The 23,702-nt window shown below is 47.0% G+C and overlaps 2 protein-coding genes across 6 annotated transcripts in view; one reads left to right on the top strand and one right to left on the bottom strand.

The window, feature by feature from the left end:
- The window catches only part of GGA1 (golgi associated, gamma adaptin ear containing, ARF binding protein 1), a 468,858-nt gene that overhangs the window by 85,950 nt on the left and 359,206 nt on the right, over positions 1-23,702 (bottom strand). The window lies entirely within an intron of this gene.
- Positions 1-23,702, top strand: part of ASPDH (aspartate dehydrogenase domain containing) — a 62,144-nt gene that overhangs the window by 16,928 nt on the left and 21,514 nt on the right. For 3 of the 5 annotated variants that reach the window (XM_068252838.1, XM_068252836.1, XM_068252837.1), the window contains exons 3-6: positions 1,466-1,610; positions 13,501-13,585; positions 15,303-15,452; positions 17,836-18,062. In XM_068252838.1, the coding sequence (XP_068108939.1) occupies positions 1,466-1,610; positions 13,501-13,585; positions 15,303-15,452; positions 17,836-18,062 (607 nt within the window). The remainder of the gene's footprint in view (positions 1-1,465; positions 1,611-13,500; positions 13,586-15,302; positions 15,453-17,835; positions 18,063-23,702) is intronic. The other 2 variants (XM_068252839.1, XM_068252840.1) reach the window with 1 other exon arrangement.

Below are 23,702 nucleotides of genomic sequence, written 5' to 3'. Positions count from 1 at the left end.
CAAAAGTCCTGCTGGGGCTGTCTTTAAAGAGGAACTCCAACCAAGAATTTAACTTTATCCCAATCAGTAGCTGATACCCCCTTTTACATGAGAAATATATTGCTTTTCACAAACAGACCATCAGGGGGCGCTGTATGACTGATATTGTGGTGAAACCCCTCCCACAAGAAGCTCTGAGGACCGCGGTGCTCCTGGCAAACTGCCACAATGTAACAATGCCACAGTAAAAATGTCACCATGTAATAAATGTCAGAATGTAAATCGGGGAGACTAAAGATTTTACAATGAGCAAACACTGACTAAATCATTTATACATAATTATTGTAAAAATGAAGTACTTTCTTTTTATTACCTTATTTTCACTGGAGTTCCTCTTTAAGTGAATGTCTTAATTTTGGGGAGAGGTATGAAATCTATAGTATGCGTGACTAGGGATGGGGCGTGGTTAGGGGTGTGGCTTAAGTTGGGTTACGTTTTCTTAAGTTGGTAGGTATGTAAGTTGTCCATATCCATCCATCTGAGAGAGTCACTAAATAACATGGTGGACCTATTGAGCAGACGGAAATTGACTAGGACACCTGAGGAAGGGCGACGCCCAAAACGTTTGCTAAGTATTAAAGTTAATGGGTTGAGAACATTGCAATATGTTTAGATCAGAGCCGGGACAACGTCCTTCAGCACCCAAGGCTGAGACAGCAAAGTGCGCCCCTCCATCCCTCCCACCCCAGCCGTCACACACTGATTGCTATTAGACTAATAGGTGCCCCAGGGCCCCCATCCTCCCCAACACCTTAATCTCCAGTTATCTGGCTTGCAGTCACTGTCATGTATCCCCTTTTTTAATTTTTTCTGCTTCAAACACAATTGGGAATGACAGCTGAATGAATTGTGCACCCCCTCCTACACTGCGCCCTGAGGTTGGAGCCTCTCCAGCCTCTGCCTTGGTCCGGCCCTGGTTTAGATTTGCTTATGGTATTAGGTACATTTCATTGTGACATACTGGCAGGTAATACCTGCTTCTTTAATTTATAGAGAGCTGGGTGGGTGTTTCTTGTTCCGGGGGCGGAGCCCTATCTCAGCGTAATACCTCAATGCAATACCTGTCCTGGAAGGTTATTAAAAATATTATTAGGTAAGCTAACACTGGTTTTCATAAATGCCTGTAATGGTGTTCACTTTACATCAGCATAGCTCGGGCCGCTTCATATAAAATATCCAAAGCTTTCCTAAACGCCAGTAATATTGCCATGGGCTAAGGGTGCACAACAGTTTTACTGCCACTTCATGATTCATGTGATACATTAGAATGTGAAATGCAAACCTTTGTTTCTTACAAGAGATTGTCCATGAACAAGACTTTCCAATGAGCTGTGAAGTAGTCTACAAAAAAGAACGTTTCTAGAGTTGCAAACTAAAGATGATGTCATTGCTAACAAGCTGGTCCTCCTTCTGTCGTTGGCTGCAGGGATGTACTTGGTCCAGCGCATACAGGAAGAGGGGGAGTCACACAATGTGGAGCTGGCTTTTGTCTGGAACAGGACAATGGAGAGGATGGAAGGGGCAGTAGATCCTCGGCTCCAGCTTCAGCATCTGTCTGAATTTGAGAAGTGGTAATGTGTAGACTCCGGAAGTGGCCAAATTATCAGACAGCTGAAGCCATGTCTCCCTGCTGGCTGCTAACCAATAATGGCTGTACAAAGGAGGTATGGCTTCAGGCTGACTGGGGATGGGTGAGCAGGCAGCTGTTGGTTGCAGAAAAGCTGTGAATAAGCTAAGAAATTATGTAAGCGGTGTTATTGCCCTCTATTGTGGTAAAACGGCAACTCTTACAAAACCTTTTATTGGCAGCCTGTGATGACACGTTTCATGGTATTAAAAACACTTCATCAGGTCACATTAATGAAATATGTTAGCTTCCAAAACAGTTTGCATGCAAAGTATTCCATACTGGACCCTTCCACCGCGGTGAGGCTATCGTTTTGGAAGGGACCCTAGTCTCTAACTAATTAACAAACAAGCATATGTATAAACCTGGGAGCTGCTGGCCATAAAATGGTTTACAATTTTTTTTAGAAGACAAGTGAGAAATGGCAGCGCATCCTAATACCAGACCGAGCAGGGAGAGGTGGCAGTGCTTTCCAAAGCAGGCTACATCTGAATCTTCGGTCTTAGGATGTGCTGCCGTTTCTCCCTTGTTACTCTCCATTTATTGTTATAAATATTTTATTTGTTGGCTATCTACAGAATCTGGTATCCCCAGTACCAACCCCAAAAAAGGATGCAGGAATACAGGTTTTTTTTTGTCCCTTTTTTCATTGGAGAGCAATTACCACCAAGATCAGAGACCTTGTTTCAGAATGAAATATCAGCAGTAAAATGACTTTACTGCTCTTCCACTTCTGCTCCCTCCAGACCATAAAAGCTTTTTACACAGCCATAGGCATCAACGGTATTGTGATGTGTATAACAATTGTGAAAATTAGAACCAGATAAAATGGATTAAAGGATCACTATGGCAACATGTAGTAACATTTACAGAGGTTGGACAAAATAATGGAAACACCTTGAAAATCAACAAAATATATTTTAATATGGTGTAGGTCCACCTTTTGCAGCAATTACAGCCTTGAGGTATTGATTCTTACAAATTATGAATTGTTTCCAAAGGAATTTTAGCCCATTCTTCAGTTAAACATCCTCCAGTTCTTTTAGAGACGATGGAGGCGGAAATCGACTTCTTACTTGAATCTCTAAAAACAACCATAAATGCTCAATAATGTTGAGGTCTGGGGGTTGTGGTGGCCAGATGAGATGCTCAACTTCATTAGAATGTTCCTCATGCCATTCTTTAACAATTGTAGCTGTATGTATTGGGGCATTATCATCTTGAAAGATGGCATTCCCCTCCGGAAACAGTCCTTGAACCATAGGATGAACTTGGTCGCCCAAAATTCCTAAATAGTCTCGGCTGTTAATTCTTCCATGAAGGGAAATCATTGGCCCAGCGGATTTCCAAGAAATAGCACCCTAGATCATCACAGAACCCCCGCCATGTTTTACCGTTCGGAGAAGGCAGTCTGGATGAAATGCTTCTTTCGGCTGTCTCCAAACGTACACTCGGTCGGAGGTCGGAAATAAGGTAAGCGATGATTCATCAGAAAAAAATCACATTTTTCCACTGCTTGAGGGACCAATTCTGGTGGTTTCTACACCACTCTAAACGCTTTGAAACATTTGTCTTTGAGAATAGAGGCTTTCTAATTGCAGTTCTTCCGTGGAATCCAGATTTGTGCAGCTTCTGATGAACAGTTTTTGTGGAAACTGGGTTCTGTAGGTGTTCATTCAGCTCTGCAGTGATTTTAGGAGCCGTGGTCTTGCAAGCTTTTCTCACAATTTGATTTAGAGTCCGACGGTCTCTCTCAGACAACTTCGACTTTCGGCCACACTGTGCTTTGCTGAGGACGTTTTTCCTTCTCTTTCAAAGGCAGTCATTACTTTTGAGACAGTACCTCTTGAAATGCCAAGCATTCGGGCAGTTTCTGTTACAGTAGCGCCTGCCATACGAGCACCAACAATTTGGCCTCTTTGAAAGTCTGAGAGATTTGCCATTTTTATAAATTATAACCAGCTTTGGTTTAAATATCTGTAAAAATTATTATTTTAATTAAACATATCAAATAACAAAATAATAAGCAAAAAAATTAACATATCAACACATTTGATTGCTTAAAACATGTTCAAAAATTATGATGCCAAAATGTTAGGTGTTTCCATTATTTTGTCCAACCCCTGTACATATGCAATTCACTTTTTCTCCTGATTTTTCTTTTAGGTGATATTTTCACAACTTATCAATAAAATGCCCTTTAACCCTCCTGGCGGTTTATTAAAAATCCGCCAGGGGGCAGCAAAGTCTTTTTTTAATTTTTTTTTTTTCATGTAGCGAGACAAAGTCTTGCTACATGATAGCCGCTGCTCAGCGCAATCCCCCCAGCCCCTCCGATCGCCTCAGGCGATCGGAGATCAGGAGATCCCGTTCAAAGAACGGGATCTCCTGGAGGGCTTTCCCCGTCGCCATGGCGACGGGCGGCATGACGTCATCGACGTCGTGACGTCATTGGGAGTACCGATCTACCCCTCAGCGCTGCCTGGCACTGATTGGCCAGGAAGCGCACGGGGTCTGGGGGGGCTCACGGCGCGGGGAGCGCCGCGTAATCGGCGCAGAGCGGCGGCGATCAGAGGGCACACGCAGCTAGCAAAGTGCTAGCTGCGTGCTGCAAAAAAAAATTATCAAAATCGGCCCAGCAGGGCCTGAGAAATCCCCCTGCGCGGCATAGCCCGTGCTCAGCACGGGCTTACCGCCAGGGAGGTTAAGCCACCAGAAAGCAAGAAATACTAAGAATAAAATTGACAGTACTTTTTCACCTACTTTTTGGTACTTTTTAAATTACAAAGTGCTGAAAACGTATTTTAAAGACAAGATGAAAATTTATTGCACAGGAGATACTCGACTATAAAACTAGAAATTAGACTCACTAAATAAAAGTATAGGGGGTCAACTTGTACACAAGTCAGACCTAATTTTCTGACTCATAGCCAAGGAGGTGAGGGGCGCACCTTTGCAGAGTGAGCCGCAACAGCCAGCATGCTTTACAACCCCACTCCCACTGTCACCTTTTGCTTGGAAAAGCATTACTTTGCATAGCTTACTTTTGATATGAGAAGGTTTTAGAGGCATCCAGTACCAACTAATGGCTGCAACACTGAGCAATGTGTGTACTGTGAGTGACATTTCCATTTGCAATAATTTAGCCAGTGGTACCACTTTCTTGATAAAGGAAGTGTGGTGATATATTGGGGTGCTGATAATGTTAAGGATAATAACAGAACATATTTCTGTCTTTTTTCTGTCTACTGGGTAAAACCTCAGATGTGTATTGTGCTTGGTAGTAATTGGCCACCTGGCCAGAGTAATCTGAAGGATAATGTAAGTCTGCATGTAAATGTACATTACCTCTGCCCTCATTGTCCAGCCGGGGAAACTGTGTGTACTGCTAATTAGCGGCCAATTGAGGAAGAATAGGCTGGTCGGCATGGCTTTTGAACTGGAATCAGCCATTGTCCCATCATACAAAGCAAGCCTGCCAGACTGTTGGGGATGGGAAGCGGACACCTGAAGGGGTTGGAAATTTCTACAGACTTTAAAAACGGAAGTGGAATTGCTTTGAAATCTGTAAGTGTAAACAGGATTACAGGCAAACTGCTACCTGTAACCAAAATTCGATCTTTTCATGGATGTGCTAAAATACACTTTAACCAAGGAAATAATGTGGAGGAAGCTTTTTGATGTCTGCAGAGTTCAATGGGTGACATTGTGTCCTGCCAAACTTCAAGAAGCTAAAACAGGAACCCCCTTTGAAGTGCATATCACAAGAAGGATTATGACAAGCGTTCGGTGATGTCACAAACGGGGAAACTGCATTAGTTCCTGGGGGCTGGACATTAAATGCCCCAGGGGACACTTCGGCCTATTTAAGGTGGCCCAGGACAGCCACCGGGATCTTCTCTCGGAGGTAGCGAATAGCTAGGGAGGATCGCGACTCCTGGTCGAAACGGCGTCCTCCCGTCAAACAACGTTCTAACCTAAGCTGGTAACGTTCTTTTTTCCCCCGTTTATTTTTACGCAAATATCCGTGTGTGTTATCTTTGTAACCTGTTATTTTTGTAACTTTTATCTTGTAACATTTTTACTTTGTTTTTTGTAATCTTTTTGTATATATTAAGTTCTGCATTGTTCTATGTTTTTCTAGAATATTACATTATTATTTAATAAGTTTGACTTCTGCCGTACTAAACTAACACTCATAGCCTAGAAGAGACTGAAGTGTAACCGTGTATAAGTTCATGCCTAATCGTACGCTTGAGCAACACTACCGTATGAAATTGTAATTGCATTGTCTGTGGGGGCGTTTGTCATACGTTGGCCTAAGCGCGCAGCTGACCCAACGTACGAACAACGCCAGTGCGAGTAGCGACAGCGGAGTGGCTAACAGTATCGTTCGGAACGACTGTTAGTGGGTCTTTGCTTCACGACAGCTTTGCTTCACAACTGTGTGTGTGTGTGGGTGCGTGGCGTTCCCGTATTTGGCCTAAGCGCAAAGCTGACCCAAATACGAAAACGTGGAGTGCGCGCTGAGGACTCGACAGCAGAGTGGAAGTGTCTAGCGAACCGCTAGTGGTGGCAGTGAGAGGTGTTCTGAGGGGTCCCAGCCTTGTTTTAGCTTGACTAAGGCTGCTTCCCCTCTCAATCTGGTCAAACACGCAGTCGGGAACCGTATACGCAGGCGTGCCGCGGGCCGGTTCCTGACATAATTGGAGGCAGAGGAGGGAAGAGCTGAACGGCGACGCCAGGCCGAGAGGGACAGACTCCAGGCCGAGAGGGAACAAGCTGCACAGCGACACCAGGCCGAGAGGGAAAGTGCTGAACGGCAACACCAGCTGGAGCTGGCTAAACTTCAGCAGCAGAACCGGTCTGCTGGACCCGCAGAACGCGAAGGTGAGCGAGTCCACAGAATCCCCCTGGATAAGTTCCCCGCTATGGACAAGGACTCTGACATAGACACTTTCCTACAGGGGTTTGAAAGGACTTGTCGGCAGTATGGGGTGCCCCGTGAGCAGTGGGCAAGATACCTCACACTAGGGCTGAGAGGCAAGGCCCTGGAGGCGTTTGTGAGTCTCCCCCAGGAGGAAGAAACAGACTTTGAGGCAATTAAGAAAGCCATCATTGCACGATACCACCTCACGCCAGAGGTGTATCGCAAACGTTTCAGGACAGTGCAGCGAGGTCCTAATGACAGTTACCTGGATCATGCGTGCAACCTGCGCACTGCCTTCCAGCAGTGGGTAAAAGGACTGGCTGTTGAAACCTTTGATGCCCTGCAGGAACTGATAATAAAAGACCAGTTCCTCCACACTTGCCCTGTTGAGGTCCGGCAGTTTGTACGGGACCGAGAGCCAAAGACCGAGGATGAGGCAGCGAAAGTTGCTGATGCCTACACGTCCAATCGAGCATCTGATTTTCGGAGGACTACGACGCCCAGCTGGAAGGGAGAAAAGCCTGCGAGACCTTCTCCTCTGAGCACCCAGCGAAGCCAAGTCCAGCAGCCGCCTGGAGGTAGAACAACCACCGTTGACACTCGGAGATGTTTTGCCTGTAACAAACCGGGTCACATCAGTGCTACGTGCCCAGAGAAGAAGAAGGAAGCCCCAAACTCTGGCGGGGCCCGGAATGCGTTGCGTGCCACCAGGAATGCAGGTAGCTATGCAGAGAATCTGCAACCTGTCACGGTTGGGGATACAGTTACCACCGGTCTAAGAGACACTGGAGCAGAGGTGACTCTAGTGCACCCCCAGCTTGTGAACCCTGAGGAGTACATTCCTGGCAAGACTATGGCTGTCAAAGGAGTTGGGGGCGTCACCCCCGCCATACCCACCGCCTTGGTCCACCTGGATTGGGGGGCCGGCAGCGGAATGAAAGAAGTGGGGGTAACGGATGCCATCCCCACGAACGTTTTGTTGGGTACTGACCTGGGACGGTTAGTGGCCCGGTATGAGCCTACTCCACACCCCATGGAGCCTGCATCCCCCGCAGAAGTTCAGGACTCTTGCAAAGTACTGTGTGATAATGCTGTGCAAGCGGGGAGTGCTGGTGAGGCCCCAGGGGCTACGGACTGTGTACTAGGAGCCAGCCCTAGTGAGTCTCCAGTGCCCAGGCCTGGAGGAGGACACGTTGTTACCATGAATGCAGATAATGTTGATGTAATATGTGATGTGTTGCATGATGACATGTGTACAGTGAATGCTCCGTCAGCTGCAGTGGTGACCCGCAGTGCTCACCGGGCTGCAGCAGACGAATTGTCCACTGAAGGGGCTGATGTCACTGGGTCGGGCTCTTCCACCTCAGAGCCTGGCTCTGAGGACCCAGAGGCCTCTCAGTTTGCCACCTCCCTGGTGCCTGTGGCCGACAGCGCTGAGTTCTCCGAGGCTGTGCGACTTGATAGCAGCCTGGAAGAGCTCAGGAGTCTGGCGGACAGGGCACCGGTGGAGGGCGACAAAGTGAGGGTGTACTGGGAACACGGCAGACTGTACAGAGAGGTTATTCCCTCTGAGCCGTCTGAGGTGGAGGAGGCCGACCGGCAGTTGATTGTTCCCCACAGGTACAGGGAGCAGCTATTAAGAATAGCTCATGAGGTGCCCCTGGCTGGTCACTTGGGGATCCGCAAGACCAAATCCCGGCTTGCCCACAATTTTTATTGGCCCCACATGGGGACAGATATTGCTGATTTTTGCCGGTCTTGTGTCGCCTGTCAGCGGGTCGGCAAAGCAGGTGACACCGACAAAGCCCCACTGAGGCCCTTACCCATAATAGAGGAGCCCTTCCAAAGGGTTGCTGTTGACATAATTGGGCCTCTAGCGATACCCAGCAGCACAGGGAAACGTTTCATTCTTACGGTGGTAGATTATGCCACTCGCTACCCTGAAGCTGTAGCCCTGAGCTCCATACGGGCAGACAAGGTTGCGGACGCATTGGTGCGCATTTTCTCACGGGTCGGTTTTCCCCGTGAAATGCTCACCGATCACGGCCCGCAATTCATGTCGCGCCTAATGGAATGCCTCTGTAAACAAATGCAGGTAGAACACATCATGGCCAGCCCTTACCACCCCCAGACAAATGGGTTATGTGAGCGGTTCAATGGTACTCTGAAACAGATGCTAAGGGTGTTTGTTGAATCGCAAGGGAGAGACTGGGAGCGATACCTGCCCCACTTACTGTTTGCTTATCGTGAGGTGCCCCAGGCATCCACCGGGTTCTCGCCCTTTGAGCTATTATATGGGAGGAGGGTACGCGGACCCCTCGATCTCATTCGAGAGGTCTGGGAGGGGCAGGACATGGGTCCCGGGGTCTCCATAGTGGAATACGTTCTAAAGTTCCGGGAAAAGATGGACACCCTGGTGGGGTTAGTGCGAGAGAATCTGACTCAAGCCCAGGCCACCCAGAAGCAGTGGTATGACCACGGGGCTAGGGAGAGAGTTTATGAGGTAGGTCGCAAGGTATGGGTCCTAAACCCGATGCGACAGAATAAGCTGCAGGCCGCTTGGGATGGGCCCTTTACCATACATAGGAAGATTAGTGATGTGACCTATGTGGTCGCGCTGGATGACCGAGGTAAGCAGCTGAAAACATACCATGTAAATATGTTAAAGGAACATCATGCTAGAACCGCTTGCGCTCTCCCTGTCTGCAATTTGCTACCGGACGGTGAAGCAGAGGCCCTGGTTGACATCCTGGCATCCACCCAGGAAACCGACTCTGTTGCCGAGATGCAGATAAATCCGGAGTTGACAGCAGAGCAGCAGGCTGGGCTATCTGATGTGCTGACCCTTTACCGTGGTACCTTTACAGCCCGCCCTGGTCTGACCAGCCTGGCTGTACACCATGTTGACACCGGAAATAACAAGCCGGTTAGACAGTCAGCCTATAGAGTCTCCCCTGAGGTTCAGGCCCACATCAGCAAGGAGATTGAGGAAATGCTGTCACTAGGGGTGATCCAACGGTCGCACAGCGCATGGGCATCACCTGTAGTGCTAGTACCCAAACGGGACCAGACCACTCGGTTCTGTGTAGATTATCGAAAACTAAATTTGATAACTGCGTCAGATGCTTACCCAATGCCGAGGGTCGACGAATTGTTAGATAAGCTAGCTGGCGCGCAATATCTAACAATCGTGGATTTGAGTCGGGGATACTGGCAGGTCCCTCTAACAGCTGAGGCACGGGAGAGGTCTGCCTTTATCACCCCTTCAGGTCTGTTTGAATTTAATGTAATGCCTTTTGGAATGAAAAACGCCCCGGCCACCTTCCAAAGGGTTGTAAATGGTCTCCTGGAAGGTTTGGAACACTGCGCTGTCGCCTACCTGGATGACATCGCCGTGTTTAGCGCCAACTGGAACGACCACTTAGCACAGCTGTCACAGGTTTTGGGGCACATCACTGCAGCAGGACTAACAGTCAAGCCTAGCAAGTGTCAGATCGGCATGAAACAGGTACAGTACCTGGGACATGTGGTGGGGGGGGAGAGCTTCGTCCAGATACGGGGAAGGTAGATGCCATTGTGTCCTGGCCCACCCCCCAAACGAAGAAACAGATTCAGTCCTTCTTAGGAACGGCTGGGTACTATAGAAAGTTTGTCCCCAACTACAGTGCCCTCGCCAAGCCATTGACAGATCTCACCAAAAAGAAGCTGCCCAAGCAGATTCTCTGGACGCCAGAATGTGAACAGTCATTCACAGCTCTGAAGAGGGCCCTAGCCAGCCCTCCCGTGTTGCAAGCGCCGGACTTCAGCCGACGGTGTGTGGTCCAGACGGACGCCTCAGCCTTTGGCCTGGGTGCTGTGTTAAGCCAGGTAAACGAGACTGGGGAAGAACATCCGATTCTGTATTTAAGTCGGAAGCTGCTACCCCGGGAGGTAGCCTACGCCACCATAGAGAAAGAGTGCTTGGCAATTGTATGGGCCCTACAAAAGCTGCAGCACTACCTCTATGGTCGCGTATTCACGGTCGTCACCGACCACAACCCTCTTAGTTGGTTACATCGGGTTTCTGGTGACAATGGAAAATTGCTGAGATGGAGCTTGGTTCTCCAACAATATAGCTTCACCATTCAACATAGGAAGGGGAGCAATCATGGGAATGCGGACGGGTTGTCCCGTCAAGCAGAACCAACAATGTAGGCGCAGGCAGGATAATCTGGGAAGATCATCTGCCTTGCCCCATTCTAAAGAGGGGAGGTGTGGTGATATATTGGGGTGCTGATAATGTTAAGGATAATAACAGAACATATTTCTGTCTTTTTTCTGTCTACTGGGTAAAACCTCAGATGTGTATTGTGCTTGGTAGTAATTGGCCACCTGGCCAGAGTAATCTGAAGGATAATGTAAGTCTGCATGTAAATGTACATTACCTCTGCCCTCATTGTCCAGCCGGGGAAACTGTGTGTACTGCTAATTAGCGGCCAATTGAGGAAGAATAGGCTGGTCGGCATGGCTTTTGAACTGGAATCAGCCATTGTCCCATCATACAAAGCAAGCCTGCCAGACTGTTGGGGATGGGAAGCGGACACCTGAAGGGGTTGGAAATTTCTACAGACTTTAAAAACGGAAGTGGAATTGCTTTGAAATCTGCAAGTGTAAACAGGATTACAGGCAAACTGCTACCTGTAACCAAAATTCGATCTTTTCATGGATGTGCTAAAATACACTTTAACCAAGGAAATAATGTGGAGGAAGCTTTTTGATGTCTGCAGAGTTCAATGGGTGACATTGTGTCCTGCCAAACTTCAAGAAGCTAAAACAGGAACCCCCTTTGAAGTGCATATCACAAGAAGAATTATGACAAGCGTTCGGTGATGTCACAAACGGGGAAACTGCATTAGTTCCTGGGGGCTGGACATTAAATGCCCCAGGGGACACTTCGGCCTATTTAAGGTGGCCCAGGACAGCCACCGGGATCTTCTCTCGGAGGTAGCGAATAGCTAGGGAGGATCGCGACTCCTGGTCGAAACGGCGTCCTCCCGTCAAACAACGTTCTAACCTAAGCTGGTAACGTTCTTTTTTCCCCCGTTTATTTTTACGCAAATATCCGTGTGTGTTATCTTTGTAACCTGTTATTTTTGTAACTTTTATCTTGTAACATTTTTACTTTGTTTTTTGTAATCTTTTTGTATATATTAAGTTCTGCATTGTTCTATGTTTTTCTAGAATATTAAATTATTATTTAATAAGTTTGACTTCTGCCGTACTAAACTAACACTCATAGCCTAGAAGAGACTGAAGTGTAACCGTGTATAAGTTCATGCCTAATCGTACGCTTGAGCAACACTACCGTATGAAATTGTAATTGCATTGTGTGTGGGGGCGTTTGTCATACGTTGGCCTAAGCGCACAGCTGACCCAACGTACGAACAACGCCAGTGCGAGTAGCGACAGCGGAGTGGCTAACAGTATCGTTCGGAACGACTGTTAGTGGGTCTTTGCTTCACGACAGCTTTGCTTCACAACTGTGTGTGTGTGTGGGTGCGTGGCGTTCCCGTATTTGGCCTAAGCGCAAAGCTGACCCAAATACGAAAACGTGGAGTGCGCGCTGAGGACTCGACAGCAGAGTGGAAGTGTCTAGCGAACCGCTAGTGGTGGCAGTGAGAGGTGTTCTGAGGGGTCCCAGCCTTGTTTTAGCTTGACTAAGGCTGCTTCCCCTCTCAATCTGGTCAAACACGCAGTCGGGAACCGTATACGCAGGCGTGCCGCGGGCCGGTTCCTGACAGGAAGTGCCAAGAAAACACTTCTTCACAGTGGCGTAGCTAAGGGGCTGTGGGCCCCCGATGCAAGTTTTACAATGGGGCCCCCCAAGCACTCTATACATAACACCAAAACATGCCAATGGCAACTACAGTGTCAGAGGTGCAAGAAGGGGATGGGGAACAGCTTGTTATTGATTACCACTATTCAAAGTATCTATAGAAGTGATTATTATGAGCACGAGACCAATAGAGAGCTAATACTGTAGTTGAGGGAGGGCCCTTTGGGGCCCCTCTGGCCCAAGGGCCCCAATTCGGTCGCTACCTCTGCACCCCCTATTGCTACGCCCCTGCTTCTTCAAAAGTGCAGCTGTTAATCCCTCCTGGTCCCCAAGTGCAGCCATTAACGTTGCTGGGTAGACTTATACTTGAGTCAAGAAAAAAAAATCCAGCAAGCAACAAAATACTCAAAATAATGTTGATAGTACTTTTTCACCAACTTTTTCATACTTGTTCAATTGCAAAATGCTTAAAAGTTATTTTAAAGAGAATATGAAAATTATCTCCTAGGAGAAAACTCCTAGGAGAATTGAATGTCCACTGGCCCGTAAGCAATTAACTTTTTCACCTGAATTTTCTCCTAAGAGATAACATTTTAACAGTTAACAATTGAAAATTGAAAAAGTGCCAAAAAGTAGGTGACAAAGAATTGCCAAGATTATTTTGAGTATTTTCTTGCTTGCTGTTGGCTTAAAAGGATTTTATTTATAACGTGTGAAAATGTAACCTAATGCTGGGGATACACTGTACGTTTCTGTACTGTGTATCGACCAGCTGATCCGGCCAGCTGATAATATTCAGCTGGCCCGATCAAGCCGCTCGACTCCCGCCCGCTCGATCCCCGCCGGCGGACAATGGCAGGGAATTGAGCGCTGATAAGGGAGCGCCGGCTGGGACGAGTGGTAATCGATCCGCACGCACACGGGGGCTTGGCTGGGGTCGATACGGCGGCTAATTGGCCGCCGGATCGACCCGTGTATTCCCAGCATAAGAGAAAACTTAAGAAAATGGGAATTGCATATTGGCCACTGTCTGCTTAGCCAAAAATGACTGAATTTTACAAATTTATTTAGACTTGTTTTTCCCTATAGCAATGCAGATCTGATTGTGGAAGTATCTCATCCAGACATAACCAAAGAGTACGGGGAACGCTTCCTCTCTGCAGCAAACTTACTGGTAAATATTTGAACGCATCAAGGAAAGTAGTAGTATAGGGAAGTATAGTCTAACACATCCAAAAAAGCATTTATTTCATGGACAGCACAAAAGAAATATGTATATATATATACACTCACCCCTATACATACTACACCAGGGGTTGGGCTCCTTGTCACAGTAGCCCTAGTGGTCAGACCGCAAATTGCCTTCCAATCGGTTTCAGCACACAGACCATGCAAGCTGCGGTCGCAATCTTTGCGCAGAAACCAACAGAAATTTGGGCAGCAGCCCGACCAGAAGGGAGCCTGTGAGGTTACGGTAATTACAACTTACACACTATCTCAGGGTATCTGCCACCACCACTGGTATGGGCCAGTGGACCCGACTGACTGACTGGCTGGTCTTGCAAATAAAAACGGTTAAAACACGCTGTATTCTGTCTAGCTAACAACAGTACAATAGTAGCGTCTCTCCAGAAGTCTGGTTCAGTCTGTGCGGCTGAGAAGCAGGGTAGCGGAACAGTGAATGACTTTGATAAAGTCTTTATTCACGGGCAATTTAAATAATTAATATATACAGACAATTATTAAAATCAACAATTATTGAAACATTAATAGCCAGTATGAAAAATAAAAGAAAGGGAGAAAAAATACTTAGTTTCATGGAAAGCTGTCCTTTTGTGGGAAGAATCATAAAGTCCTTGGTAAAGTCCTTTTGTTTCAGTTCAAAGTTCAGACCAGGTGGATGCCAGCATATCCTCAAGCTGGCACAGATGTGATCAAGATGGAGTTTCAAGGTGGAGGACCCTTGCGTTTCAGCCTGTCACTAGTTTTATCACCCCTCGCTGCGGGGAGTGGCTATGACAGGCACAAGTCCAGCCTCAGGAGGATGGAGCAGGGGCTGTCCCATCCTTACAGACCCTCAGACTGGCAGAATTCTAGTTCGGCCCGTCTTGGGGTGCACGTGGGGGCAGTTAAAACCTATACCGCATATTCACACTCAGCATGATTGTACGAATCCTAGGACATGAAATATGACAGGTCTATCATGAGAATTTACCCCCCGTCTCTTCAAACCCATATTGCTATGAGAGTTTAGGGGACAGAGTTCTGGGAATTTCACAGAGCCAGCACCGGGACTCATGCTACACTTTCCCCACGTTTGGCGAAGCTGCCATCTCAGGAACCCCAGAAATACGACAGATCTGGGAAGTTATGGATTATGCTATGAGCCACAGGTCATTCAGTGTGTGTGCTGGCAATTGGCTCCCTTTGATCCTTCCCAGGGAGCAATGTGTCAAGACCTCCCGGGGATTTGTAGCCTGCCTGGCTGAATCTAGGCCTCCTTATCAGAGCTGAAACAGCTGGCATATCCTCTGAGAGGGGCCATTAGCTCTCCAGGGGCCGGGGAACCAGCTTGTTACAGCTAGGTGTTAAACGCAATTAATTTCCTTTCCCAGAACTGTCTACCTTAAAACCAAAGTTTGTCATTCTGAGCCCTGCAATAGATGTGCAATCGATTGAGGTGATCAGAAACGACTGCTGGATCTGCGATTTGTGCATTTTGGACGACTGGGCATGTCCTGGCATCACACTCCTGAGTTGTTTTTCTCTTTCTAAAAGACCCAAAATATAAATGTGCTTAGAACCATTCACAACATATATATATATATACTCGTTGCTACATCAAAATGTTTTAGGAGTTCTGAACTCATTGTGGTATGTTTTGTTTCTAGATTGGGTCTCCAACTGCACTGTCCAATCCAGACATAGAACAGAAACTGAGAGAAACAGCAAAGACATGCGGACACACATTATACATTCCTAGTGGGGCTCTGTGGGGCGGAGAAGATATCCAGAGAATGGCGGATCGAGGAAATCTTAAAGTAAGAAACTTTGTACAGCCACAATAAAATAAGTAGTTCTGTTCCACCCCACAACGTAGCGAAATTCACTGGAAGAATCACAAGGTTTTTTTTTTATGAACAAATTCACTTTTATTCTTCAATCACAAATCTTCTAAGTTGCGGACATAGCGTGCGGACACAATTTCAGTATTCCAAATCAGTATGGTTATGGTCTACAGTTATGTGTTTGTATACTGTGTGCCTCTGAGGAAGCGGCTTTTTGGCCGTGAAACACGTGTCAGGCAGTCTCTTTTGTGATTTGGAATCCTGAAATTGTGTCCGCACGCTATGTCCGCAACTTAGAAGATTTGTGATTGAAGGATAAAAGTGAATTTGTTCATAAAAAAACACCTATGTTTCTTCCAGTGGATTTCACAAGAAACGTTGTATGTTGGATCTTCGTGTAGCCAATTAGGCTATGGCAGAAGCTACCCAATGTTTTTTTTTTTTTTAATTACAAAAGCGATTATTATTAATATGCATTTAAGATAGTACACAACAATGCACTGTGCATTATGGTCAAACATCTCCACTTTGGTCTCATCTGTCCACAGAACATTTTCCCAGAAGTCTTCTGGTTTGCTTAGATGCAACTTTGCAAACCTGAGCTTGCTGCCATGTTCTTTTTCGAGACAAGAGGCTTTCTCCTAACAATAACGTTAACCTTACATCTGCCACTCTAACTTTTTCTCTGCTGTATGCTCATACCTAACCTATGCATTCTCAATAATGCTAAAACTATCCATACCTTGGTTATACAATGTATCGGATGAAAAACTGATCCTGGAGAAACGTATCCGTTTTCCAATTACATAGATCAGTTTCTTACAGTGCCATCAATTTTTCATCTGATTCCGTCTCTTCCATCTTCATGTCGCCACCCGCTCTGTACCTGTTGCCGGCACATTCACGGCACTGTACCTGTTGCCGGCGCTGTTCCGAGTCCTCTGCACTCTAGAAACATTGATATATCCCAGAGCCCCATCAGAAACATCAGGCTCCCATTGGTAGGCAAAAGACCAATGAAAATCCTCCATGAGCAACCAATGAGAACCCTTCCTGGGGAGGGACGATTCCCATTGGTCTATTGCAAACCAATGGGAACCTGATGCGCTTCTGATGGGGCTCTGGAAGCTGTATACCATCCTTTCTTCCATGCAGGGACGGGCGGCGGAGGGCTTGAATGTATGGCAGCAGGTGACTACTCTATGAAGCGTATGGGCTGAGCAGCCTTGTGAGAGCGGATCCTGTCCATTCTCATAAGCTAGCATTGATACCTTCAGCTTCCGTTGCCATGCGCTTCATCGGGCCAATCGCGAAAAATAATGCAGGACCAAAACTTGTGCTCTGCTTGAACGTTTTGATCTGTTCATCTTAATCCGATCCAAACGTACTGATGTAAATGGATACTATTGCTTTGCATAGGATTCATTCTGTTCAGTTCCGATAAACAAACTGTTTTTATGTGTAGTGTGAAAGGAGCCTTAAGGTGCTTGCTAAATCTCCTGATTTGGGGGCTGAACAACTATCTGATTCAATTATTAGTATTCATATCAAATCAGATGAAAATCGGTGCCGCCAAAAGCATGCCTGATGAACGATACTACCGATTTCATGCCGAAATAGGTCACATGTATTGATTGAACATTCTGCAAGATTTCAGGCCAACAAGCTCGAATGTGTGCACGGCGGTAATGGTGTGCGATAATCGCGAATAAGAAATATGATGGAAACCATCGGTTCTTGCCCCACATGGTTGCTGTCACATTGTGTGGGGCAAGAACCAGAAGAACCCGGGAGAGGAGTCCAGCAAGCGGTGGAGAGGTAATGTAATAATGCAGGGGCACGGCGGGTACATTTACACTAGGGGGGACGTGGCCAGGGCTGGCGAGGCAGCATCATGAGGCCGATTGCCAAAAGATTTTATGCTGAAATCGGTCTGTAATCGGCCTGTGATTTATGGCGGCCAACAGATCTCTTTCCGATCAGATTCAATCAGAGAGAGATCTGTCTCTTGGTTGATCGGCCGACAAAATCGCTAGATGTACGGCAACCTTTACTCATTAGCCGTCCTACCTATTATGCTGATTACATCATTCCGAACACTTAACTTGAGCGTGATCTCGTGCCCCGAAATCTAAAGACATCCCAGATCCTGTGCCAAAAGCCATAACTCATGTGGCAATACCATATGCAGTCATAGATATTAAATCAATAATAATAATACATATTGCATAAGAGATGTCAGCATTGAACTATTATTAACATATCCTAGCGCTGCCCAGAAATGATTGTTCATGAATCATAATATTCCCTCTTCACAGATTTGTTGTGTAATAACTCCATCTCTTATTCTACACAGGCTTTGAGAATCACAATGACCAAACACCCCAACAGCTTTAAGCTGGAAGGAGCGCTAAGAAAGACAACACTTCAACCTATTAACAGTCGCACAGTTCTATATGAAGGTCCAGTTCGTGATATGTGCCCAATGGCTCCCAATAACGTCAACACCATGGCTGCAGCCTGCATGGCCGCCCACACGCTGGGATTTGACAGGGTGATAGGAGTCTTGGTTGCTGATCCCAGGTAAGAGGCGTCTTCACTGAACATTATTCCTTTAAGGTGCCTATACATCAAGTGATGTATGGGCAGACTGACCATGAGACAGATCTCTCTCTGGTCAAATCTGATCAGATAAGGATCTGTTGCCTGACCATACACTGAACACTGATCTCTGATAGATTTCAGCCAAAATCTCCCTAGCACTGACGCCTCCGCCACCTGCCCGCCCTCCCCCAAGTATGAAAAGGTTTCCTCAGGTGCTCGTGTTTTCTAAAATCTCACCTGTCCACCATTCCTGGCCTCTTCCTTCTCTTCTTCCATCACTACCGAGTCCACTTTTGCCTTGAGTGTCCATGACATCACACACTCGCCAGTCTGGTGCCACGTGGTACAGGCACGTGCGGTAAAGGCAGACGCGGTGGTGATGGCGGAAGACGCCAGAAGTCGTGCTGGTGGACTGGTGAAATTTTAAAACACTAAACATATGCATGGGGGACATTTTATACTTGGGGGACACTGGCCTGGGGTCCGTCGGTCACCACGATATCGAACACCACTACCACCATGCACCTGATCAAGCACTGCGACAGAGATTTTCCAGCATGTTTAGTCAAAGCTTTAGACCAATTTCGGCTCAAAATCAATCATTGATCAGTCTGTTTCAGAGGACCTGCTGTTCAATGTAGACATGTTTAATTTTATTTCCAATCATATAGCTACTGCCATGGTGGGAGGCTACAAGGAGATATTAGTCAGTAGCATATTAGGAGCATAGCAATCATTGATTTCATTCTCAGATATGCACAAAAGTAGCATTAGGAAATTCTGAGCATATTTACAAATGTACTTAGAGGCATTTCACAAGAGCCTCTTCACACAAGTATCTGGCAATATTCTTCTTCAGATGCAGGCTGGTGAGATAAACATTTGCAGCAAATATTAATAGGAGGATGGTGATTTTCAATAACTTCTAAGAATCTGAAAGGTATGAGAGAGACCAGGGGTGCAATATCGCTGGTATGAGTTGGTATATTGTGCTAGAAAAGTTTATACTCACAAAGGTGGGTTGCAAAAACTTGCAACCACCATCAGGGCCTGCGTGATCTACTGTATTTTTTGACATGTAAGACACACTTTTTCTTCCCCAAAAAATGGGTAGAAAAAGTCCCTACCTCTTATATGCCCAATACAGGTACTTACGAACGCCCGCCGATATATAAACTGCCGACTGCTGTGTTGTGAACTCCCTGTATTGTCTCCACTACCCCCTACCCCGTGTGTCCTCCTCTGCCCCCGTGTATACAGTAACTATTATTATTTATTTATAAAGCGCCAACATATTCCGTGGCACTATACAAAGTAGGAAAACAAACAAGGGATACTTAATGATACAGACAATGATATACATCAAATATGGACACTGGTACAAACTACAGAACTGGTGATTACAAAAGCAGATGTAACGATGAATAAAATATATAACAGAGTGCAAGCTATTAAATGAATAACATTCCAAGACACAAAGGGTGAGAGAACTATGAGGCGTGCCAGCGCTGCTCACCTAATGCATGGCTCCAATGGCGATCACAGACCTCACCTTCACTGCGCCTCTAGTGCCAGCTTCTGGTGATGATGTGATCTGATCTTCATCTATGCCACAACAATAGACAATCACAGTCTGCTTAAACTAATACCACACAAATAATTCAATGTTTTCATGTTTTTATTGAACACAACATGTAAACATTCACAGTGCAGGGGGGAAAGGTATGTGAACCCTTGGAACTGGTTGAACCTCCTTTGGCAGCGATAACTTCAACCAAACGTTTCCTGCAGTTGCAGATCAGACGTGCACAACGTTCAGGAGTAATTTTTGACCATTCCTCTTTACAGAACTGTTTCAGCAATATTCTTGGGATGTCTGGTGTAAATAATTTTCTTGAAGTCACAGCATCTCAATCTTCTGCTAATCTTCTGCTGAGCTTCAGCTGGTGAACAGATGGCCTTAAGTTCCCCTGCAAAATGTCTTGATAAACTTGGGAAAATTGCTTTCTTGAGGTCATGCCACAGCATCTCAATCTTCTGCTGAGCTTCAGCTGGTGGACAGATCTGCTTAACCACTTCCCGACCGCCTAACGCACAAAGGCGGCCGGAAGGTGCACCCCGCAAGGACCAGCTCATGCCCAAAGGCGGCGGTCCTTGTAGGGGCATGGGCGGAGCGATCGCGTCATCCGTGACGCGATCCTCCGCCGGCGCCTGTCACCGCTCGCCCGCCGCAACATCCCGCCGGCTATACGGAAGCGCCGGCGGGATGTTAACCCCGCGATCGCCGCATAAAAAGTGTATAATACACTTTGTAATGTTTACAAAGTGTATTATACAGGCTGCCTCCTGCCCTGGTGGTCCCAGTGTCCGATGGACCACCAAGGCAGGCTGCAGCCACTCTAGTCTGCACCAAGCACACTGATTTCCCCCCCCCCCTGCCCCAGATCGCCCACAGAACCCTTTAGACCCCCCCTGCCCACCCCCCAGACCCCTGTTTGCACCCAATCACCCCCCTAATCACCCATCAATCACTCCCGGTCACTATCTGTCAACGCTATTTTTTTTTTATCTCCCCCCCTGCCCACTGCCCCCTCCTGATCACCCCCCACCACTCAGATTCTCCCCAGACCCCCCCCCAGACCCCCCCCCCTGTGTACTGTATGCATCTATCCCCCCTGATCACCTGTCAATCACCTGTCAATCACCCATCAATCACCCCCTGTCACTGCCACCCATCAATCAGCCCCTAACCTGCCCCTTGCGGGCAATCTGATCACCCACCCACACCAATAGATCGCCCGCAGATCCGACATCAGATCACCACCCAAACACAGTGTTTACATCTATTCTCTCCTCTAAACACCCACTAATTACCCATCAATCACCCCCTATCACCACCTGTCACTGTTACCCATCAGATCAGACCCTAATCTGCCCCTTGCGGGCACCCAATCACCTGCCTACACGCTCAGATTGCCCTCAGACCCCCCCTTATCAATACGCCAGTGCAATATTTACATCTGTTCTTCCCTGTAATAACCCACTGATCACCTGTCAATCACCCATCAATCACCCCCTGTCACTGCCACCCATCAATCACCCCCTGTCACTGCCACCCATCAATCAGCCCCTAACCTGCCCCTTGCGGGCAATCTGATCACCCACCCACACCAATAGATCGCCCGCAGATCCGACATCAGATCACCACCCAAACGCAGTGTTTACATCTATTCTCTCCTCTAAACACCCACTAATTACCCATCAATCACCCATCAATCACCCCCTATCACCACCTGTCACTGTTACCCATCAGATCAGACCCTAATCTGCCCCTTGCGGGCACCCAATCACCCGCCTACACGCTCAGATTGCCCTCAGACCCCCCCTTATCAATTCGCCAGTGCAATATTTACATCTGTTCTTCCCTGTAATAACCCACTGATCACCTGTCAATCACCCATCAATCACCCCCTGTCACTGCCACCCATCAATCACCCCCTGTCACTGCCACCCATCAATCAGCCCCTAACCTGCCCCTTGCAGGCAATCTGATCACCCACCCACACCAATAGATCGCCCGCAGATCCGACATCAGATCACCACCCAAGCGCAGTGTTTACATCTATTCTCTCCTCTAAACACCCACTAATTACCCATCAATCACCCATCAATCACCCCCTATCACCACTTGTCACTGTTACCCATCAGATCAGACCCTAATCTGCCCCTTGCGGGCACCCAATCACCCACCTACACGCTCAGATTGCCCTCAGACCCCCCCCTTATCAATTCGCCAGTGCATTAGTTACATCTGTTCTTCCCTGTAATAACCCACTGATCACCTGTCAATCACCCATCAATCACCCCCTGTCACTGCCACCCATCAATCACCCCCTGGCACTGCCACCCATCAATCACCCCCTGTCACTGCCACTCGTCAATCAGCCCCTAACCTGCCCCTTGCGGGCAATCTGATCACCCACCCACACCAATAGTTCGCCCGCAGATCCGACGTCAGATCACCTCCCAAGGGCAGTGTTTATATCTGTTCTCTACCCTAAACACCTATCTACCTATCAGATTAGACCCCTATCTGCCCCTAGGGCACTCAATCACCCGCCCACACCCTCAGAATGCCCTCAGGCCCCAGCCCTGATCACCTCGCCAGTGCATTGCTTGCATCTATTCCCCCCTCTAATCACACCTTGAGACACCCATCAATCACCTCCTGTCATCCCCTAGCACACCTACCCATCAGATCAGGCCCTAATTTGCCCCGTGTGGGCTCCTGATCACTCGGCCAAACCCTCAGATCCCCCTCAGACCCCCTTCCGATCACCTCCCCAGTGCATTGATTGCATCTATTTTCCCCTCTAACCACCCCCTGAGACACCCATCAATCACCTCCTGTCACCCCCCTAGCACTCCTATCCATCAGATCAGGCCCAATACAACCTGTCATCTAAAAGGCCTCCCTGCATATGACCGCAAAATTCGCCCCCTCATAGACCACCTGTCATCAAAATTTGCAGATGCTTATACCCCTGAACAGTCATTTTGAGACATTTGGTTTCCAGACTACTCACGGTTTTGGGCCCGTAAAATGCCAGGGCGGTATAGGAACCCCACAAGTGACCCCATTTTAGAAAAAAGACACCCCAAGGTATTCTGTTAGGTGTATGACGAGTTCATAGAAGATTTTATTTTTTGTCAAAAGTTAGCGGAAATTGATTTTTGTTTTTTTTTCACAAAGTGTCATTTTTCACTAACTTGTGACAAAAAATAAAATCTTCTATGAACTCGCCATACACCTAACGGAATACCTTGGGGTGTCTTCTTTCTAAAATGGGGTCACTTGTGGGGTTCCTATACTGCCCTGGCATTTTAGGGGCCCTAAACCGTGAGGAGTAGTCTAGAAAACAAATGCCTCAAAATGACCTGTGATTAGGACGTTGGGCCCCTTAGCGCACCTAGGCTGCAAAAAAGTGTCACACATGTGGTATCGCCGTACTCAGGAGAAGTAGTATAATGTGTTTTGGGGTGTATTTTTACACATACCCATGCTGGGTGGGAGAAATCTCTCTGTAAATGGACAATTGTGTGTAAAAAAAATCAAACAATTGTCATTTACAGAGGTATTTCTCCCACCCAGCATGGGTATGTGTAAAAATACACCCCAAAACACATTATACTACATCTCCCGAATACGGCGATACCACATGATTGGCACTTTTTTGCAGCCTAACTGCGCTAAGGGGCCCAAAGTCCAATGAGTACCTTTAGGATTTCACAGGTCATTTTTGTTTCAAGACTACTCCTCACGGTTTAGGGCCCCTAAAATGCCAGGGCAGTATAGGAACCCCACAAATGACCCCATTCTAGAAAGAAGACACCCAAACGTTTTCCGTTAGGAGTATGGTGAGTTCATAGAAGATTTTATTTTTTGTCACAAGTTAGCGGAAAATGACACTTTGTGAAAAAAAACAATTAAAATCAATTTCCGCTAACTTGTGACAAAAAAATAAAAACTTCTATGAACTTACCATACTCCTAACGGAATACCTTGGGGTGTCTTCTTTCTAAAATGGGGTCATTAGTGGGGTTCCTATACTGCCCTGG

This window comes from Hyperolius riggenbachi, chromosome 9 (genome assembly GCF_040937935.1).
Source record: "Hyperolius riggenbachi isolate aHypRig1 chromosome 9, aHypRig1.pri, whole genome shotgun sequence".
In the NCBI taxonomy this organism is placed as follows: Eukaryota; Metazoa; Chordata; class Amphibia; order Anura; family Hyperoliidae; genus Hyperolius; species Hyperolius riggenbachi.
The sequence above is the reverse complement of the archived record's forward strand: the minus strand, read 5'-3'. Positions and strand labels throughout refer to the sequence as shown.